Raw genomic sequence first — 21,840 nt, forward strand, 5'->3', positions numbered from 1 at the left:
CAAACTGGCAAACGTCACTTCAGAATGTAACTCGCACAGAAAATCAGATTAAATATTGATTCGGGGTCTTGGTTAAAAATTCTGGGTCCAGTGATGCTGTACCATACTACGGGCAAAAGGAAATCAGGGGTGCTCAATCAGGGAGAGATGGAGATTCCCCCCGGGGCAATCACTGCTACATGGGCAGCATGATGTTTTTGGCAGGGGGGTGCTAAGGCAATGAGGGGGGGCTAAGCAATATGGCGAGCCCGTCGAGCAGCGACAGGAAAAGAGCTAATTCAGCAAGACGACGAGGATCTGAAATGTCTTCCTCTCTGCATAATCTCTGTTTGGGTTCATCCAAAGGCAGACTCAGTGCACCCCCCACCTGCTCTGTCATGTGCTGCTGGAAGTACTGTTGTGGGGGGGGGGGGGATCATTGTTCTGCAAATTGTTATCCAGAAACCCTGGGAAGGATTTTCGGGGGTGTATGCCTCTTCCAGCCCCGGGGGAGGGCAGAGAGACAGGCTGATTGGGGTTGGGGAGTAGAGGCCAAGCACACAATGAGACCCACAGCAGCCTGGTCATGTTCCCGCACCTCCATTTCATACAGTCAAGCTGCCGCTTTCATCATGAACAGTACGGAAACGGGGGGGGGGGGGGGGGGGGGGATTCTGCTCAGTGTAGAGAGGAGGGGGGTAGCAGAGCTCACAGGCTACCGAGAAAACCAGAAGCTTAATTAGCCAGAAAGCGGACCGGGATAGTCAGGATATGCCACGGTTTATACCTCTCTTCTGCGGTGAAAGCCAAAGCCAGCAGGACAGAAAAAGCATGAATGACCCTCTTTAAATGGGCGAGTAACACAGACGCACGCGGTGGCAGAATGGCAGGACGCAGACGGAGGACGAGTCGGCCAGGCGGACACCCCCCCGGCGCTGACCGTGCCTGTCAGAGCATCACAACTTAATTCACCGCCGCTGCCACCACTCTCCACGTCCACTGCCGAGCGCTCGGCTACCTGGCCCTCCCCGGACCCTCGTCGACCCGGGCAGGGGCATCCCGGATGCCTGGCGGACACAAACCGCACCCCTCGTCCCGCCTGGCACCCCGGAAGCTGCAGCGCGCTCCCAGCGCGCTCCCAACACGCCATGCGCCGGATAAATACCTCACCGCCAAATCGTCCACCTTGGGTTGCCTGGGAGACGTGGGAGAGCAGAGCAGAGTAGTCCTTCGCGGCGTATGCACATCCGAGGAGGGACCCCCGAGAAAGCCGGCGTGCGCGCTGAGCAAGAGCGAGCCCCCTGTCCCGGGCGGCACGGCGCGCCGACGTTAGCTAAGCACAGCCAGGCAGCTCTCAGGCTAATGTCTGCTGGCCCACAGTCTCCCTGCATTTGCCCGCCCCCTTCCACTCTCTCCCCCTCTCCTTCCCTCTCTCGCTTGCTTGCTCGCTCTCTCTGTCTCTCTCTCTCTCTCGCTCGCTCACTCTTCTCCTCACATCCCCCCTACAGATATCCACACACACGCTCTTCTGACAAAACAAGGCAGTGGCATCACCCTCCCGTGGGTCACATGACCCTAGCAATCAATGTGCCGGGGCAGGATTAGGGGGTTGGACGGGATTTGGAGGCGGGGCAGCCGGTCCCCATTGTTTTTGTGATCCTTGCGCGGGCAGCCCGTCCTGCCGAGCGTCATTCCTGTCGCGCTTCCTGGGTCACAATGAAAACATCATTGAACATCATGAATGCAAATCAGTCCAATGAGCCTGGCTGATGACCGGAATAGTTTTCCTAGTATATTTCACACATACAGACACAGAATTCTTCCCTGTGTTCCATGGCTGCTTCCCTGTTTGTCTCATTTTTTCGGTCACACTCTGCTTCCAAACTTCCAGTAGCTGTGCCTCCCGCTTATCCATACACAGCCATAGCTGAATACACCCCCATGCCCCCCGCACCAGCCCACAAGCCAGGACGCTGCAGGCAAACACCATAATCCCGAAAAAATCCATCAACAGGAATGAGTTTCCGAGAACGATGAATGCAGCTTCCGTAATAATGTACTTAAAATGCTACCGCGAGCAACAAAAGTGGTCGGCCATGTTCAAGGCTATAAACCTCACACAGTATGGAGTAGGAAGGGCCTGTATTTCTAAGGAGAATAAAATGAAAATGAAAGGTGGATACCAAAGCAGGGACGAGCCCTGCAAAGCAGACACCTAAGCGCTCTGGGGCAGCAGCAGCACACAAACACACACAACCGGCCAATAGCGAGAAAAGAGGAGGTTTCTGCAGGACGGCAGAGTGTGCAGTGCAGGAATGCACCGGCGTTCACAGACGGCCCCTCTGGCAGAGTGTGCAGTGCAGGAATGCACCGGCATTCACAGCCGGCCCCTCTGGCAGAGTGTGCAGTGCAGGAATGCACCGGCGTTCACAGCCGGCCCCTCTGGCAGAGTGTGCAGTGCAGGAATGCACCGGCGTTCACAGCCGGCCCCTCTGGCGGCACACAGGAGCGACTCTGTGAAAGGAGCTGATTGCTGATGATGAAATCCAAGCAACAAAAGGAAAATTAGCATGAAATACGGCAGCGTCCCCTCTCAGCCCATTCCAGCAGCACAATGACTTCTCAATGCAAAGCCTCTTGCTTCTCTTTAGCTAAGGGACCTTCGAGTGGCTCCCAGCTGGACATTTCAGACCAGATTCTTCTTGACCAGCTATGTAGCACTGAAGCCTTCACTGAATCATCATCAACAAAACGAAATTATCAGCAAGATGAGGTTACTTTAATGAGCATAAGAGTGCAGTTGTAATAAGGTAATTATTATATTTCAAAATTTTTCTGCAATTATAACATGAAATATTTTGTATAACCAATCCAATCCAATACTATTTATTTACTGCCCATTGCACCTTGCACGCCCTGTTACTGTGATGGTAAATATACTACATGTTGCCCCGGGGCCACGGAGAAACACTGTTTCTTCACTCTTTGTACATGTACAGTATGAAGCTGCTGATGACAATAAAGGAACCTTGAACCGTGGTGAACAGAAGGTCGTCAAAGTTGTCTGAAAACTTTAACAAGCAGTCGGAGTGACATCCCTTATGTGAAATGGTAATGAGATCATTCCACAGTTACTGACCAATGACCTCCAGCTGAAACACATGTCAAGAACCACGTATCACAGCGGAGTGATATTTCATAGGGGTGACATCTTCCAGGCCCCAAATCGCAACAGAGCACAACTGCTACGGTGACCACGGCTCATTCATGGTCATTTCTGGTTTGTTTGCTCGGTCGTAACAGAGAGTCGAGATGTTTTGTGTCGCAGACCATACACTTATGAAGCTTAAGACAGACTGTGTGACTGCACTCTCAGTCGTGTCCCATCCACCGGCGCGCTGGTCAGTCTGGTGAGATGAAAACCGACCTATTGTTAGCTGGACTTTTTTCAGAAAGACATTCCTGAAAATACTGCCTGTAAAACGAATCACTGTTTTAGTCTGAGCCAGCGCCTGGGAATCATTAACTTACTCACCCCTTACACACTGGCTGATGTGTGGGGGTCACACAAGGTCGTAATTCAGGCCATCATCTCTGAGACCCTTTCTCCTTCTGATGGGCTTAACCAAACCTTCATGCAGGCTTCATTCAAAAATCAGTTTAATGCTTAAAATGTGTTTCTGAAGCCAGCGGCTAGGTCACTTCTCAGCGGATTCTTTATTTCCCCCAGAACTGTGAGAAATGTAATTATATTCAATGTTGGGGAGTCAAAAATGTATTATTATTTTGCACATTAAGATACAACCGTTCCACATCTTCCATTGGCAAGGACCACACTGCCAAAGCCAAACAGAGTGGTGAACATCTAGTGGGCAGGAAAGCCTTGTGCTCTTCCAAATATCTGATAGTACTTCAGAAAACATCAGAGAGAGAGCATCCTGCTGTGAGGACACAGGGTGGCGCTGTACAGGCTGGTGTGGAAGGGTGCTGGTCTGACAGAATGGACCAAAATAATGAGAAGACACCTGAGGAACATCGGAGTTAGCAGTCAGATGAACGGCTGCAGGTTCACCGTAGGCACAGCTCCATTAATGACCTTATCAGATTAGCATGAAAAGGGCGGGAGCTCAGCTGCATGGGTCACACTGCGCTGGGCAGACTGATACACGTTAGTTCTGGGAGAAATGTTTAGGATGGGGACGGCAAAATGCAGGAGGCGGCATCATGGCAAAGACACCGGCTGGCAAGCTGAGGGACATGGGGTCTGAGACAGGGGCCGCATACCGTCCCCCGGCACGGACAGCCGGCAGGGAAACCAGCAGGTCATAGTCTATAAAAGACAAACAGCAGGGTCCCGCCTTGGAGCGCCTGATGCTCAGGTCACACACCGTCGCTGGCCCCTACTTACTGCCCTCAAAAGACGACAAGATACTCCAATATTCTTAATCATATTATGAGGTAGATGTTGTGGCAGTACGAGAGAACGTAGAGGAGCGGAAGCACCGGTCCTGAGTGCCGGTGAGCCAAACGCAGCACAAACTGGAACGACAGTTTCCATAAGTAGAAAACGACACGGAAATGGAAGCAATCCTCTCTGATCCGTGTTATTTTAGAGCATGACCTACATCGCGCGATCAGGCCCAGATACCCGATTCCGGATTCACTGCCAGCGTTCGCCATTGCCATCCGCGGAAAGATCCGGAAAAGACCCAGCATTCTGTGGAGGTGAGTGGCTACATTCCATTGCATATGGACTTTGGTTCTGTAAGTTATTAAAAGAGAAGTAGGGGGGACTGACATGGATCTCTCCCCCCCCCCCCCCCTCACATGGCGGAGTTTCCAGCTTGCAGCATGCCGTGTGTTAATGGGAGCTGCAGTTTAATGGTGGCCAGTCAGGATCCGTCTGCATGAGTCTCACAGAGGCACTCTATCAGACTGTCACCCCCCCCTGTCCGCACATGCCCCTTCCCCCCCCAGCACCTGCTCCCCCAGCGCCGCCACGCTCCGCGGAGCCCATTGTTCTTTCCGGATCCACACTTCCCGCGCGTTTCCGCTACCCATTCACGGCAAGCCGGCCGTGCTCCCCCACCCAGCAGAAATGTGCTGGGGGTGGGGAGCGAGGGAGGGATCATTAGGAGGAGCGTTAGTGGGGCTGTGGGCCGCGGCGATGTGGAGGAACGCGGCCGGCGTCTGCGCTCTGCAATGCGGATCGCCAGTGCCGAGTCGGCGCAGCAGAAAGGGCTGCTTTGTCTCACCGCCGGTGCCCACGTGCAGCCCACCTCCGGCACAGATGCCCCCTGGCACACACACGCACACACACACATACACACGTACACTCACCCCCCCCCCAAACCCTGGAATGCACCCCTCTCTTCCCCCACGGACCTCTGAGGACGGATGACGGCCCCGAGGATGAGATTCAAAAACATAAATAAAACGGCAATGCCAGCCTGTAACTGCTACATGTGCCCCCCCCCTGCACCCCGTCTCCAGCCCCTTCCAGGGCCCACACTGAACCCCCTGGCTCAGCCTTCACCCCCGCCCCCCCCCCCCCATCGCAGTGCTAGGCGCATCTCAGAATGACATCACGTCTGGGCAGATTAAGAGCAAAGGGACAGAAAGGTATGAAGGTATGAACGTGTGTCTGCACACACGTGTCGGTATGTATGACACACACATGCAAACACAGGCACACGCACACGGACGCACCCCCACCTGGCTGGACGTGCAGACAGTGAGCGCCCGGCGTCGAGCGGTAAATCCTATCCTCCGTCAGCGAGCAAAGCAGTAAACTGTCCAGAACGCCGATCCTGGGGCAGTGCAGCAGAACCGTGAGCGGGGGGGGGGCGCTCGGAGGAGCGAGAAAAGAGAGAGAGAAAGCAGGAGGTGGGCTCTGAGAGGCGGGGGGACATACTGGTAGGAGCAGCTGACAGGGTGAAATTGGGGAGGGGGTGAAAAAAGGGGCTTTTATGTTGCTGGTGACATTTTCAGCGCATGACAACAATGGCCATCTGTGGAAAGGCTGGGGGGGGGCACACTAGTGTGGCCAGTTCTGTCAGGCTCAGGGGACCCCTGGGACTATGGGTAGGCACCTGTTGAGCCAGGCTGGGGGAGAACTGTGGGAGGAGCCTGTGGTTTTAGGACGGGAGAGAGAGAGAGAGAGAGAGAGAGAGGGAGGAAGGGGGTAGAAAAAGAGACAAGGGAGAGAGAAGGAGAGAAAGACGGTAGAAAAAGAGACGGTGAGAGAGAGAGGAAGAGGGTAGAAAAAGATGAGGGAAAGAGAGAGGGGGATGGAGGTAGAGAGAGGGAGGGAGAGACAGAGACAGAGAGTGCGCACGCACACACACACACAGACACACACACACACACACACACTGGCTGCCAATCGCCCCACATGACCACATCTCATACTCGTAGGAAGCATCTTGCCTCGCTCCATAATTTTGTGGGAACATCTGTCCAATTTCATTTAAAGGGATAGTTCAGCATTTCTGTACAATACCTGCTCTGCTCTTCACTTCTCTCTGACAAAAGGCGCTATATCATCTGATCATATGTTTCAAATCTTGTTTAGACAGAAATGTTCACCTAATTATCCTTGATTTACAGCACAGGGTCACATCCGTCCCCACCCACTGCCATTTAGTAAAGTACACAGCCTTAAAGCCCCCCAGAGGGAGTCCCTGGTTCCTCATTAACCCATCAACACCCCCCCGCCCCCCCCGGCCAAGCGAATATAGATGAGGGGTTCATCGAGGAACATACCACCCCACAGCTGGGGCAAGGCGTGCCCGACGGGGTGTAATGAATGACACCTCTCCGCTCATGGGAGGTGTCGTGTTCGACACATGGCACATCAGCCGAGGACCCAACTGCCGGATCGTAAATAAAATTAAGAAAAGTATCAGCGGGAAGGAGCCTGAAAATCAATCCAAAACGAGTACATCTCCCTACACCACCAGCTGACTGTTCACCCGACCCCCTGGCGGCCGCCAGACAGAAGCAGCAGACAGATGCCCCCCCCCCCCCCCCCCACCATCCGTCCATCGCATCCTCACACCTGCCACTTCCTCTGCTGAAGGCGATGGCACTGTCTGGAAAGCACGACGGTCGAACAGGTCTGCAACAAACTCAGCAGCAGAAATGAGATGCAGAGGTTATAATGAATGATGCGCGTTACGCTCACACACATGTGGCGCTGAGGCTTCACCATGTAAGACCTTCACCTTTGTCCACCAGCTACAATCGATGTTTCATGCATCCTCCACAAGATTCACTTCCGATACCCAGTCCATTGGAGGCTGGGTACAAAGCGTCAGATTCCCACAATCGTGTGGATGAGAGAAGACCTCATTACATCGGAGACACAGTCAGACACGCACACAGCTGCTCCTGCACCAGGGGCATTGGGAAGGGTCTACTGGATATCATATGTGTCTGAGTGAAGGTAGATCAGGTTATCGGGTTTGATAAAAAATTATAAACCCAAATCATGGAAGGCGGTGGAAGGGGATCCAGGCCTGCTCACTGCCGCGGGGCGCGCTGGTCTGTGCTCTGCCTGCACGCTTAATTGCTTTGCTGAAGTTATTATTAGGACAGAACCCGTTCACCTGGAGGTCCAGGTGTAAAGTCGGCTTCCTGAAGAAGCATCCAGAAAGCCTGCAGACGGTGGGTGAGGTCCCCGCGGAAACAGCAGGAAGCAGCCTTCGACCACCGGAGATGCTGATCGACTGCGGCTGACCACGGCGACGTAATCGGATTGCGAGGGGATGAACACACCACTATTCGAATGTGAATCACACGCAGCGTTTATTCTCCGTTTAGCTCAGGAACGCTATCGCTCCCCCTGCTGGGTCACAATCAGCTACCCAACAGCGTATGGCGCTGTAAATCTCATTAACGCCATGGTTTCTGTGGTGGCCTGGGCACGGCGGGGGAGGGGCCAACGAGAAGGAGGAGGTACTCACAAGGCACGGCGTGGGAGGGGCCAACGAGAAGGAGGAGGTACTCACAGGGCACGGCGGGGGAGGGGCCAACGAGAAGGAGGAGGTACTCACAGGGCACGGCGTGGGAGGGGCCAACGAGAAGGGAGGAGGTACTCACAGGGCACGGCGTGGGAGGGGCCAACGAGAAGGAGGAGGTACTCACAGGGCATGGCGTGGGAGGGGCCAATGAGAAGGGAGGAGGTACTCACAGGGCACGGCGGGGGAGGGGCCAACGAGAAGGAGGAGGTACTCACAGGGCACGGCGTGGCGGTACAGGTTATCTCTGATGGTCTGCTGCAGCTCGTAGTCCGGGGACGACTTCTGAAACCTCTGACTGAGATAGTGCTTCAAGTCCTTATTCAGCTTGCTTCCTGAAAAACGTCAAAGGAAAGAGGAGGCACGTGAGTGTCAGTGATGCCACACAGCAAGCAGAACACCGCGGCCCGTCCCGCACTCCCCAAAACACGCCCCAGGCCGTCGTCTAGCAGCATCCGCAGGAACACTATCCATGTCTTGCACCACAGATACCATTGCAGTGATATTCCAGAGTCCTATTGGCTGAGATCAGAGCACCTAAAGCTGCGGCTGAACACAGAAAGACATGGCTTTAGATTTTTATTACCCACATTACTGCTGAAACGTGCCGGATTTTCCTTTGCTGGAAATACAAGGATTTCAGTTTAACATGTTACTTTAATCAGAGTGGAATGTTCGTATATCAGCTTTTAGAAAGAAACATATACACACATACACACACACACACACACACAGTATGTTATGTAATATATATATATGTGTGTGTGCTTCTTTTATTTCTGAATAAATGCAGTTATACTAACATTCCATAGACACACACACACAAATATATATATATACATGCAGTGCAGCTTTGACACACCTACCCACTGTGGACAGTTTTATCCAAAGAGACACCTATCCACCAATCCCTTTGGCAACTGGGGGTTAAGGGCCTTGCTCAAGGACCCAACAGTAAAATCACTCTGCCGACTCTGGGATTTGAACTGATGACCTTCTGTTCATAAGCACAAAGTCCCGATCCACTAAAGTACACACCGCCCCCAAATAAATAAAAAATAGGAAATATCTACATTATTGGCCAGGTCTTCTCTCGGTCAAACAATATCTTCACCAGGAGGCTTTGGTTTATAACCTAGACAGCACTCGCACCCCCATCCACAGGATATAGACGATAATTCGACAGACAATGTGAATAATTTGCCACCCGCAGCTGTGCCATCTGCTTCACAGATACTGTACACTGCTGACAAAGTGCAAAATGGTGAAGATGCCAAAAGCTTTTTTGTTTGGACATCAGAGTGTGGTGCTTCTGGAGCACATCATTCCCGCTGTCCTGTGGAGACTGCACTGCACAGTCTGCACCGCACAGTCTACACCATGATCGGGCCTCACTGACATGCAAACTCTGGTCTCCCTGTGCACAAACACGCACAAACACGCACGAGCACAAACACACACACGTACGCACACAAACACGTGCATAAATAAACACACAACTCCACTGCTATATTATTCCTTCAAGCCCGGATAGATTTAGCCCAGAACCTTGAGAAAATTTGATCATGCAACGCCAGGTTCTTTCTATCAAATCCTACCTAGACGCAGAACTGTTACTCATCTTCCCAAAATAAACTCCAGGAATTCCCTCCTGGAGTCTCAGCGCTGAAATAACTGCAGAGGGACCCAGGCCCATGGAAATCGGACAATTTTTCCAGTAAAGAGTGGGTGCCGACAGTTGGTCTGAAATTACCAATACAAAAAAATACTTCAAATACTATTAAATCGAGCAGCCATGATCTCAAAACAGGATGTGTTCCAGCGGTCTGAACATTATTCTTCATGCGACTATGACTTTAATCACATTGTCCACTCTTTTTAAACGAGCTATTCTCCATTGATCTCAGTCCCTGTCGTACCAAAAACCAACAGAAGGGGCATGTGCGTAGGTTACTGAGCAAGAGAGAGACACTGCAGTCAGTCTTGCTTCAGGACGGCTGATAACAGGCTGTCAGAAAGCTGCCGCTCTGCTCCTCTCACTGTCAGCTGATGCACGCGTCCCACATGCTGCAGCGTACGCATCTGTGGGACAGGGTAGTGATGTCACTGTGCTGCCACACGCTGTACCTTTAAGGACCCTGACATGGAGCTCAAGCTGACCGATGCAGACGGACAACACAGAGCCAACAGAAGCTGCCGTCACCATCGATTCAATTAAAGGATCGGATCCGTCAGACACTGATGGGCACACAGAATATGGGACTGTCAGACTGAAAGAAAGTCTATTTTGCCTTCAATGCAATTAAAACCAACCCCATACTGCAATTAAAACATATAACCTTAAACATAAGACGAGTTTGGGCTGCACTTCGAGAATGAGTGTATTGGGGTTTTCAGTGCAGAGCTCTTGATTAATGACTTGCGTTAGACCTTGGGAATCCACAGATGGGGAATTTTTGTAGACAAAAAATTATGCTAATTGTTTTTGACAATTATATATACCTGTATTATTGACTGAAATATAATCAACAAAACCTGAAATCGCAGTTGGCTGCACTTTAATTTGGCATTTATAGAATTTCAGCACAGCAAGGAAATAGAGTTGAATAAAGTTGCTTTCATATGGAGTTATGGAAGGGCGTCTTTGTATGTTTACAGACTACTGAGCAATGAATTACAATTACCAGAAATGGTTGCTGTGGAAACAATGTACAAGCATTCATGAGTATGTGTGTGTGTGCGTGCATGCGCGTGTGTGTGCATGCATGCGTGTGTGTGTGTGTGTGTGTTTGTGAATGCATTTATGCATGTGCATGTGAATGGATGTACATGCGTATATGTCATCGTGTGCATCTGTGTAGGGTCCACAGCAGGACTTTCTGTAATGTGCTATTTGTAGCAAAGAGGGACACCATTACACAGGCAGTCTGTAATACTGTATCTGACTTACAAAGAGGTCACATGGGAATATGAGTCAAAAAGGAAGGAAGCCTTCAATGGATTGATGCCATGGACACGGAGATAGGTTTGGAGGTCAGATCATCACACTAGAACATGTATCATTTTACAAACATATTTTTCCAGAATGATCAATTCGACATATATAAAGACTAAAACATTCTAAGCAACACAGGAGACATGCTACATTCAAACAGCTACTTAAATCTGAAGAGAGTCCTGGCACGGGGAGTACAGTCAGCAGCAGAGTTACCTCACACCTGCAGGGCTGGTAGTTCCAATCCCACATCTGCTCTGTGTGAGTGGAATTTGAACGTACTCACGATGTTGTGCAGGTCTCCTCCCACAGTTCGACCAACTAGCTTCTATAAAGTTGCCAACAGCATGGGCCTGTGCCCTGTGAGAGAGAGGAATTCCATCCCCACGGGGTCACGACCCCAGCCAGTACACCAAGAGAAACAGGTGTCCCGTCCCAATGGGACCTTAACATGTGCCCTGTGAGGGACTGGCATCCAGTCCAAACGAGATCATGACCCCAGCCTGTGCCCTTTGAGGGACTGGCATCCAGTCCTAACGGGATCGCAACCTCAGCTTGTTCCCTGTGAGCGAGAGGCATCCCATCCCAGGGGGATCGTGACCTCAGCTTGTGCCCTGTGAACGAGAAGCATCCCATCACTGAAGGATCACGATCTCAGCTTGTGCCCTGTGAGGGACTGGCATCCCATCCCAATGGTATCACGCACCCCAGCCTATGCTATGTCAGGGAGAGGCATCCCGTCCCCATGGGATCACGACCCAAGCCAATGCACTAAGAGGAACTGGCATCCCACCCAAATGGGATCGTGACCCCAGCCTGTGCGCTGTGAGGGACTGGCATCCCATCTCAATGGGATCGCGACCCCTGCCTTGCACCCTGTGCTTCTTGGGATAGGGTCCAGATGACCCTGACCAGAAGCTAGAAAACGGACTGGAGATTCACTATGTGGATGATGGAATCCTAAACCTTTGAAGTGACAAACTGATTGTTAGGAAAAGCAAAGTGGCATGCAATGAGTGCTTTTTAAATAACTTAGCATGTAGCAATAACTGCCACATTTGAATTCACAGTGTGGAATTAAACTACCCAATCAACGTTAGGTTATCCATAAAAAAATATTACATATCTGATGAATTATTCAACTGAAATGAAATGGATGTTTCCAACAGTCCAGAATTCTTTGCTGTCATTGCTAGCAGTGGGTCCACAGCCATCTCACATCCACACTGAGACAAAGACAGAACTCCGTATGTCACCAGCACCATGGCCTCCACCATCACAAGTTAGCCAGAGGCCCAGAAGTCACCGGCGGTGTTATTCTCCATTTTTCATGCCGTCAGTGTCAGTCTGAGGATGGAAATTGCTTTGATGCTCTGAGATTTGTCTTTCAATGAACAATTAACTCCAGAGCATTGCAATGTTTCTAGGTCACAAATGTTCTAGGAAAAAGGAATTCATACACCATGATCCACTTCTCCCAAATGCCAACAAGCAAGAATGGTCACAGATTCACTTAGCTTGATTCAATTTGGACGCTGGTGCATGTGTCTGAACAACCTTACAAAGCACCAAACCAAGTGACTAATCCATTGGCATATGGCTACGCGGTACCTCAAAAACAATACAGACTTAGGGAGTAGCCAGTAATCACGCAGATGGTGGGGGACATGTTTAAGGGCGGGTTTTAAACACGGATAACAGTCTGAGGCCCATATGGACTGCCAGCTCCTAGCTCTCTCCTGATGCCTGAGAAATAAGCTTATTGAAGTCACAGTCATCGCCTTAGCTGAACAGGATGGCGTTAAGTGTGTACAGGAACTATGCAATCTTAGATGAGGTCAAGTCAGGTCAGGTTGGGGAGCATGCGCTGACACAGCGTGTGGCCGCACCCACCACACAGCGAAGTTCCTCGGGATCCCGGCCAGCGACCCCCCAGGCAGACACATGGTCCAGTCCCACCCTCCGGAAATGGCCATCCATCTGCCACAGCCAGGTGTTACATAGGCGTCCCCTTGGCCTGGTCCAGCCACTTGGGTCCTCAGCAATGAAGATCCTGCAAGCCGGATTATTCTCAGGGAAACGCGCCGCATGGCCGTAGTGCCATAACTGACGCTCCCTCACAATGCAGGTAATGTGCCTCATTCGGGATTCCTCTAGCAACACAATTTCAAACCAGCGGTACCCAAGGATTCTCTGAAGAGACACAGTACCGAAGGAGTACAGCCTTCATCTCAGCTCATTAGATAGCATTCATGTCTCACAGCCATACAGCAAGACAGGGAGCACCAGGATTCTAAAGACTTGGACCTTCATCCTCTTGCAAAGATATCAGGAGCGCCACACACCCCCTTCCAGCGACCTCATGACCCCCCATGCTCTTCCAATCTGTCTGGTGACTTCATAAGAAGAGTCACCACAGACATGAATGTCGCTGCCGAGGTAGGTAAATCTCTCGACGAGGTTGACATTCTCCCCACAGACAGACACACTACTGATGGCTCTGCCTAAGAAGTCATTAAATGCCTGGATCTTGGTCATTATCCAGGACACCTGCAATCCCAGACACTCAGATTCCTCCCTAAGTCTCTCGAGAGCCCCAATCAGAGCCTCCATTGACACCGCTAATATCACGGCATCATCGGCAAAGCCAAGACCATCTTTCTTCATCAACGGATGCCCCACAGCCGCTGGACCTCACGACCCTGCCCAACACCCAGTCCATACAAGCATTGAACAGAGTAGGAGCAAAAACACACGCCTGGCAAACCCCAGAATCAACTGGGAAGAACACAGAGGTTCCCCTCCATTCTGTACAGTACTCAAGGTACAAGTGTACAGGCCGGCTATGATGTCCAGTAACTTCGGGGGGATTTTGCGAAGTCTCAGAATGTCCCACAGGGCAATTCGATCAACTGAGTTGAACGCTTTACAAAAATCGACAAAGGCTGCAAAGAACCTCTGCTGATATTCGTGCTTGAGAACCCTCCGTGCAAGGATACGGTCGATGGTAGACTTCTTAGGTGTAAAACCAGACTGCTTCGGTCGCTGACAGGCAAGCAAGTGATCATGGCTCCTGTTAAGGATGACCCTGGCATGGACCTTACCCGGCACTGAAAGCAGTGATCATGGCTCCTATTAAGGATGACCCTGGCAAGGACCTTACCCGGCACTGAAAGCAGTGATCATGGCTCCTATTAAAGATGACCCTAGCAAGGACCTTACCTGGCACTGAAAGCAGTGTTATCCCCCTGTAGTCCCTTTCCAGATAGGGACCACAAATCTTGTTTTCCAGTCAGTTGGGATGATGACTGACTCCCAAATGGAAGCAAAGATTACCTGCAATGCCAGGAGGACAGACTTACCACTAGCCTGGAGAAGTTCACCCCGGATACCACAGATCCCTGCAGCCTTCTCTGCCCCCAGCTGATCCACCACCTGTGCAATCTGTTGAGATTGGGTGGTTCACAGCTAATTGGAAGATCAGTTTTGAGAACCGTAGACCCATGTACAGCATCCAAGCTGAAGGGTCAGCTTTAAACAACTGTAGCTGGCCCAGTGGGTCACAACTGCAGTGACATCTGTAAGGACTGTTCCATCACCCGCCCTGACTGCAAGTCTCTGAGGAAGAGATTCAGATGTGCGTAATGCACGGATGGTATGTCACCTGCTCACAAATTCATCTAACAAACGCTCAGAGCCTTCTCAGTTCCCAGTACAGACTAGTGTTGTCAAAAAGTCGTGCGCTGCGACTGCTCTCAATAATATCTAGGGTGCCCTGCGAGATGAAACACCTCCTTCTGGGAACACTGGCAACACCAACACAGCCCTCGGCAACCTTCAGGGTCTCATCACGGAAGGTCTTCCACAATACATTAGAGCCAGCAGTCGCACACAAACTGCGTGCAAACTCATCAGAAACAGCTTGATCTTGGATCTTAGCTAATTGTAGGTGGTAGGTGGTAACCTACTGGATCTAAGCTGAATCTTCAGAGTAGCAACAACAAGTCTGTGATCAGAATTCACAAACTGAGCACTTCCGTAGATCCTGTAGTTCTGCTGTCTCTTTAATAGACAGATAGAGTTTATAAACCTCTGAGGGTAATATAAGGAACTGAGAAGAGAGAGTAAATGTGTACCCCCACTATTAGAAACAATGCAGTGGAGAATCCCCTGCAGAGGTTAGCGTAGCACCTGCATGCTAGCATGTTAGTGTGCATCATTATAAATGGCTCCAGGCTCTGCTGAAGGTACGTAGGCTAATGAGGCTCATAGTCAAGGCTCTGCTGAAGGTACGTAGGCTAACGAGGATCACAGTCGAGGCTCTGCTGAAGGTACGTAGGCTAACGAGACTCGCAGTCAAGGCTCTGCTGAAGGTACGTAGGCTAATGAGGCTCACAGTCAAGGCTCTGCTGAAGGTACGTAGGCTAATGAGGCTCACAGTCAAGGCTCTGCTGAAGGTACGTAGGCTAATGAGGCTCACAGTCAAGGCTCTGCTGAAGGTACGTAGGCTAATGAGACTCGCAGTCAAGGCTCAGCTGAAGGTACGTAGGCTAATGAGGCTCACAGTCGAGGCTCTGCTGAGGGTACGTAGGCTAACGTGGCTCACAGTCGAGACTCTACTGAAGGTACGTAGGCTAACGAGACTCGCAGTCGAGGCTCTGCTGAAGGTACGTAGGCTAATGAGGCTCACAGTCAAGGCTCTGCTGAAGGTACTGTAGGCTAACGAGGCTCACAGTCAAGGCTCTGCTGAAGGTACGTAGGCTAATGAGACTCGCAGTCAAGGCTCTGCTGAAGGTACGTAGGCTAATGAGGCTCACAGTCGAGGCTCTGCTGAAGGTACGTAGGCTAATGAGGCTCACAGTCGAGGCTCTGCTGAAGGTACGTAGGCTAATGAGGCTCACAGTCGAGGCTATGCTGAAGGTACGTAGGCTAATGAGACTCGCAGTCAAGGCTCTGCTGAAGGTACGTAGGCTAACAAGACTCGCAGTCGAGGCACTGCTGAAGGTACGTAGGCTAACAAGACTCGCAGTCGAGGCACTGCTGAAGGTACGTAGGCTAACGTGGCTCACAGTCGAGGCTCTGCTGAAGGTACGTAGGCTAATGAGGCTTACAGTCAAGGCTCTGCTGAAGGTACGTAGGCTAATGAGGCTCACAGTCAAGGCTCTGCTGAAGGTACGTAGGCTAATGAGGCTCACAGTCAAGGCTCTGCTGAAGGTACGTAGGCTAATGAGGCTTACAGTCAAGGCTCTGCTGAAGGTACGTAGGCTAATGAGGCTCACAGTCGAGGCTCTGCTGAAGGTACGTAGGCTAATGTGGCTCACAGTCGAGGCTCTGCTGAAGGTACGTAGGCTAACGAGACTCGCAGTCGAGGCTCTGCTGAAGGTACGTAGGCTAACGAGACTCGCAGTCGAGGCTCTGCTGAAGGTACGTAGGCTAATGAGGCTCACAGTCGAGGCTCTGCTGAGGGTACGTAGGCTAACGTGGCTCACAGTCGAGGCTCTGCTGAAGGTACGTAGGCTAATGAGGCTCACAGTCGAGGCTCTGCTGAAGGTACATAGGCTAATGAGGCTCACAGTCGAGGCTCTGCTGAAGGTACGTAGGCTAACGAGACTCGCAGTCGAGGCTCTGCTGAAGGTACGTAGGCTAATGAGGCTCACAGTCAAGGCTCTGCTGAAGGTACGTAGGCTAATGAGGCTCACAGTCAAGGCTCTGCTGAAGGTACGTAGGCTAATGAGGCTCACAGTCGAGGCTCTGCTGAAGGTACGTAGGCTAATGAGGCTCACAGTCGAGGCTCTGCTGAAGGTACGTAGGCTAATGAGGCTCACAGTCGAGGCTCTGCTGAAGGTACGTAGGCTAATGAGGCTCACAGTCGAGGCTCTGCTGAAGGTACGTAGGCTAACGAGACTCGCAGTCGAGGCTCTGCTGAAGGTACGTAGGCTGAGGCTCACAGTCAAGGCTCTGCTGAAGGTACGTAGGCTAATGAGGCTCACAGTCAAGGCTCTGCTGAAGGTACGTAGACTAATGAGGCTCACAGTCGAGGCTCTGCTGAAGGTACGTAGGCTAATGAGGCTCACAGTCGAGGCTATGCTGAAGGTACGTAGGCTAATGAGGCTCACAGTCGAGGCTCTGCTGAAGGTACGTAGGCTAACGAGACTCGCAGTCAAGGCTCTGCTGAAGGTACGTAGGCTAATGAGACTCGCAGTCGAGGCTATGCTGAAGGTACGTAGGCTAATGAGGCTCACAGTCGAGGCTATGCTGAAGGTACGTAGGCTAATGAGGCTCACAGTCGAGGCTCTGCTGAAGGTACGTAGGCTAATGAGGCTCACAGTCGAGGCTCTGCTGAAGGTACGTAGGCTAATGAGGCTCACAGTCGAGGCTATGCTGAAGGTACGTAGGCTAATGAGGCTCACAGTCGAGGCTATGCTGAAGGTACGTAGGCTAATGAGGCTCACAGTCGAGGCTCTGCTGAAGGTACGTAGGCTAACGAGACTCGCAGTCAAGGCTCTGCTGAAGGTACGTAGGCTAATGAGGCTCACAGTCGAGGCTATGCTGAAGGTACGTAGGCTAATGAGGCTCACAGTCAAGGCTCTGCTGAAGGTACGTAGGCTAATGAGGCTCACAGTCAAGGCTCTGCTGAAGGTACGTAGGCTAATGAGGCTTACAGTCGAGGCTCTGCTGAAGGTACGTAGGCTAATGAGGCTCACAGTCGAGGCTATGCTGAAGGTACGTAGGCTAATGAGGCTCACAGTCGAGGCTCTGCTGAAGGTACGTAGGCTAACGAGACTCGCAGTCAAGGCTCTGCTGAAGGTACGTAGGCTAACGAGACTCGCAGTCAAGGCTCTGCTGAAGGTACATAGGCTAACGAGGCTCACAGTCGAGGCTCTGCTGAAGGTACGTAGGCTAACGAGACTCGCAGTCAAGGCTCTGCTGAAGGTACGTAGGCTAACGTGGCTCACAGTCGAGGCTCTACTGAAGGTACGTAGGCTAACGAGACTCACAGTCGAGGCTCTGCTGAAGGTACGTAGGCTAACGAGACTCGCAGTCGAGGCTCTGCTGAAGGTACGTAGGCTAATGAGGCTCACAGTCAAGGCTCTGCTGAAGGTACGTAGGCTAACGAGGCTCACAGTCGAGGCTCTGCTGAAGGTACGTAGGCTAATGAGGCTCACAGTCGAGGCTCTGCTGAAGGTACGTAGGCTAACGAGGCTCACAGTCGAGGCTCTGCTGAAGGTACGTAGGCTAACGAGACTCGCAGTCAAGGCTCTGCTGAAGGTACGTAGGCTAACGTGGCTCACAGTCGAGGCTCTACTGAAGGTACGTAGGCTAACGAGACTCGCAGTCGAGGCTCTGCTGAAGGTACGTAGGCTAATGAGGCTCACAGTCAAGGCTCTGCTGAAGGTACGTAGGCTAATGAGGCTCACAGTCGAAGCTCTGCTGAAGGTACGTAGGCTAATGAGGCTCACAGTCGAGGCTCTGCTGAAGGTACGTAGGCTAATGAGGCTCACAGTCGAGGCTCTGCTGAAGGTACGTAGGCTAATGAGGCTCACAGTCGAAGCTCTGCTGAAGGTACGTAGGCTAATGAGGCTCACAGTCGAGGCTCTGCTGAAGGTACGTAGGCTAATGAGGCTCACAGTCGAGGCTCTGCTGAAGGTACGTAGGCTAATGAGGCTCACAGTCGAAGCTCTGCTGAAGGTACGTAGGCTAATGAGGCTCACAGTCGAGGCTCTGCTGAAGGTACGTAGGCTAATGAGGCTCACAGTCGAGGCTATGCTGAAGGTACGTAGGCTAATGAGGCTCACAGTCGAGGCTATGCTGAAGGTACGTAGGCTAATGAGGCTCACAGTCGAGGTTCTGTTTATTTTAACTGCATTTTATTGGACCATTTTCTATTTGTTAAGCAGGGACTAATGTTTGAGTATTTACCATGTTGCATAGTTTTCAGAAAGCGACAAAAATGCAACAATATTACCTAAATATTTAATGCATTATGGTGAAATCTGATTTATATACTTTTATGTGCCCATTTTCTGTTCTCCTGCATACCGTCTGAGCAGTAGTAACTGTCAACAAGAGAGATACAGCACTATAGAGCTGAAACAGGGTACTTATTTACCTATCTTTCCTGTCAGAAATATGAGGGTGATGCATAATTTCACTTTGTTCTGATACTTCCGTAAGAACATATTTTATCTGTTTTTTTTTTACCCAGCGTCTGTCTCTGTGGACATAAAAGGCTGACGGCCCAAGCAGCATCTGCTCTTTTCAGGAGAGCTGCTACTTTCATATATGTCTTCATATCATAATTTCACACTTAAGGAAGACTGGCATTATAAAACCAGACATCAAAGTCAGAGCTGCGAGCAGGAACAATACCATCCCCCTGCTCTGAGTCACTCAGCTGCTTCTCCAGTTTTAATATTTCACACGGAGAAATTAAAAACCGTGATCCAGGATTATTTGACTTTATTACGCTTGTAGAGAGTTGGTAAGCATCCCTCAGAGAGCAGGCTCCCTTTTAAGGGAGTCTAGGGAGTTTTATTTGCTGGTTTTGATTATTGGGGGGTGGGTTCCAACCGCCGCCCCCCCATCCCCCCCATGATTTACACCAATGCTCAGAGAGCATTTATGAGTAATACTTTTAACACTGTAAAGTAATGTCAAGCAATAACTGTAAAAATCTGCATCTGATCATCCAACATCCAGTTCGTCCAACATTAAACACGTCCAACACCCAGGAGATACAACAGTCGAAATTTATTCCATTAGAACCTATGAATAGAAGCATGATGTAACATGACTCACTAAATATCTATTTAATATTTACAACTTAAGACTGCAGAAGGCATACAGTCTATGTACATGGACTCTTAATCCAGAGATTACTGGTTCTGAGTTTAGAGTCATTTAATTTTTAACATTTGAAAAGTTTCAGGCATGGAGCTGAACGTAAGCCTGACCCCAGGGATCGTACCAATGCAGAGCCGCTCACAGTGCTACTTAGCAAGACTGACCCACGGCGAAGCAGGCGAGATGTTGGCATGCAGTCCGCAAATGGGCGTGAAAGGCAGCGTTTCGCTTCAGCTCGTGTCCCGGAAGGCCTGGACTCCTTCACGCCCCTTCTCCGTAACACGCCAGCCCACGCGTCTCGTTCCGCGAGGAGCTCCTGTTTCGATTCATCCCCGGCAACAGGTGGCTAGTGAGGCGTCTCTCAAGCCGGCAGATGGCTCAGCCACCGGGGCGGTCTCATCCGTCACCACGGCCGCTTTATCACCGATTAGCTCTGACAGCCACACTCCACCCAGTTCCCGGGGGCAAGATGGCCGCCAGGGCCCTGCAGCCCGCCAGGGAGAGGGCCGCACTGCAAGTCCTTCATGTGGAATGAGAGCGCAGAGCGTGACTGATGAGGACAGAATTCATCAGGCGGTGACAGCGCGCGCCACACGGGGCATTAAGCCTCTGCTACGGGTGGCTTTAAGACAAAAAAAAGCGGATTAAACTGGAGCCAGAATCGATTACGTCATTGAAAATCTAGCTTTAGGCCCAGGTGCTGGGAGGCGGGGAAAAGGGGCATGTACGTCTTTCAGTGTTACTACATGGCCCTTTCCGGGGTATTTCTCACCTGATGTGTGCGGCTCCTGGGCACTAGGGTGTTCTAAATTAATATCGTTCTACGTCAACCTCATAGAAACAGCTACATCGAATGTCTGTCTAACGTGAATTATTAAGAGGCAGATGCAGTTGATATTTAATAACAAAATCAGGTGAAACGTAACAAAAACAGCCCGTCGAGGAAAAAGGAAAGTCACACCACACAAGGAGAACCAAACCTTACTCTGCAAACAGAAGGCTTCCTTACGTGTTACTTGTAACCTTCTGTGTGATAAATGACATGAGCTCTTTATACTCCACAGCTGCTCATTAGAACAGGCAGTTACTAAAATACTCTTCACTGCTATTTATAGTTTAAAGTTTCTTTAATTGCTGTGCCTTTTTAAACAGCCATTTCCTAAAATATGTACATATGAATAAACAGAATTAATTAGACTGTTAAGTCTCACCTTCCGGCTAGCAAAACCAGCACAAGCCAGAATCCCGGAAGCTTCTGGCCGACAACACTGATGGCAGAGGGACCCAAAATAAGCACCACTGTGCTTTGGAGATCCTGGGTCAGCAGGTACCCAACCCTGTAGGTGTGCGATCTGCTGTGATAAACCAAACCGGGGAGCCAGAGATCAAATACCACTGATGCATTTGGCTGAGACGACAATGACGCACACCTTCCATCTGGGGGCGCTCCACTGTCTGCATTCCGGCAGAATGTGCAGGAGGGCTCTCTTCCCAACAGCGCTGCACCTCCAGGTCTAAACATTTCATAAACCTGCAGCTTGTTCTCTATTACAAATGTGTTTCCCAAGAATTAAAAATATCGCAACTACCGAAATATCTTTGTTGCTCAAAACAAAAAGAGATGCAGATGTTTGTCTGTAACTGTCATTATTGTGATAACTTACTGTCAGTGAATATGAGCTGCATCCATCCCAATCTAGACAAATCCCCATCCCAGAGTGACATCTCCACGGGATCCGCCAGACAGGAGACAGAACTTCAAAGTGCTTTTTCAGATTCAGAAGGCATTATAAGGTCTGGCCCCATCTTTACTGAGCTCATTAGCATCAGCCAATCAGAGTCCAGTCTCCAGCCCCCCCCCGCCCAACTTCCATTTCTGGAATTGTTAGAAAACTGAAGCAAATCTCGCATTCAGAAGGCCCCAGGAACACAGAAGGCACTTTGGCTACAAGGTTTCATTTCCTATTGAAGCTCCACTATGTAGCTTTATCTTGCTTACAG

At 50.7% G+C, this 21,840-nt stretch overlaps 1 protein-coding gene across 7 annotated transcripts in view; it reads right to left on the bottom strand.

Annotated features, from left to right (window-relative positions):
- The window catches only part of magi1b (membrane associated guanylate kinase, WW and PDZ domain containing 1b), a 119,442-nt gene that overhangs the window by 50,747 nt on the left and 46,855 nt on the right, over positions 1–21,840 (bottom strand). For 6 of the 7 annotated variants that reach the window (XM_023793965.2, XM_072714972.1, XM_023793963.2 and 3 more), the window contains exon 2: positions 8,219–8,335. The exons of the other annotated variant lie outside the window; for it this stretch is intronic. In XM_023793965.2, coding sequence (XP_023649733.2) covers positions 8,219–8,335 — 117 coding nt within the window. The remainder of the gene's footprint in view (positions 1–8,218; positions 8,336–21,840) is intronic. 7 annotated transcript variants of the gene reach the window in all.

The sequence above is a fragment of the Paramormyrops kingsleyae genome, chromosome 8, assembly GCF_048594095.1.
Source record: "Paramormyrops kingsleyae isolate MSU_618 chromosome 8, PKINGS_0.4, whole genome shotgun sequence".
NCBI classification, from domain to species: Eukaryota; Metazoa; Chordata; class Actinopteri; order Osteoglossiformes; family Mormyridae; genus Paramormyrops; species Paramormyrops kingsleyae.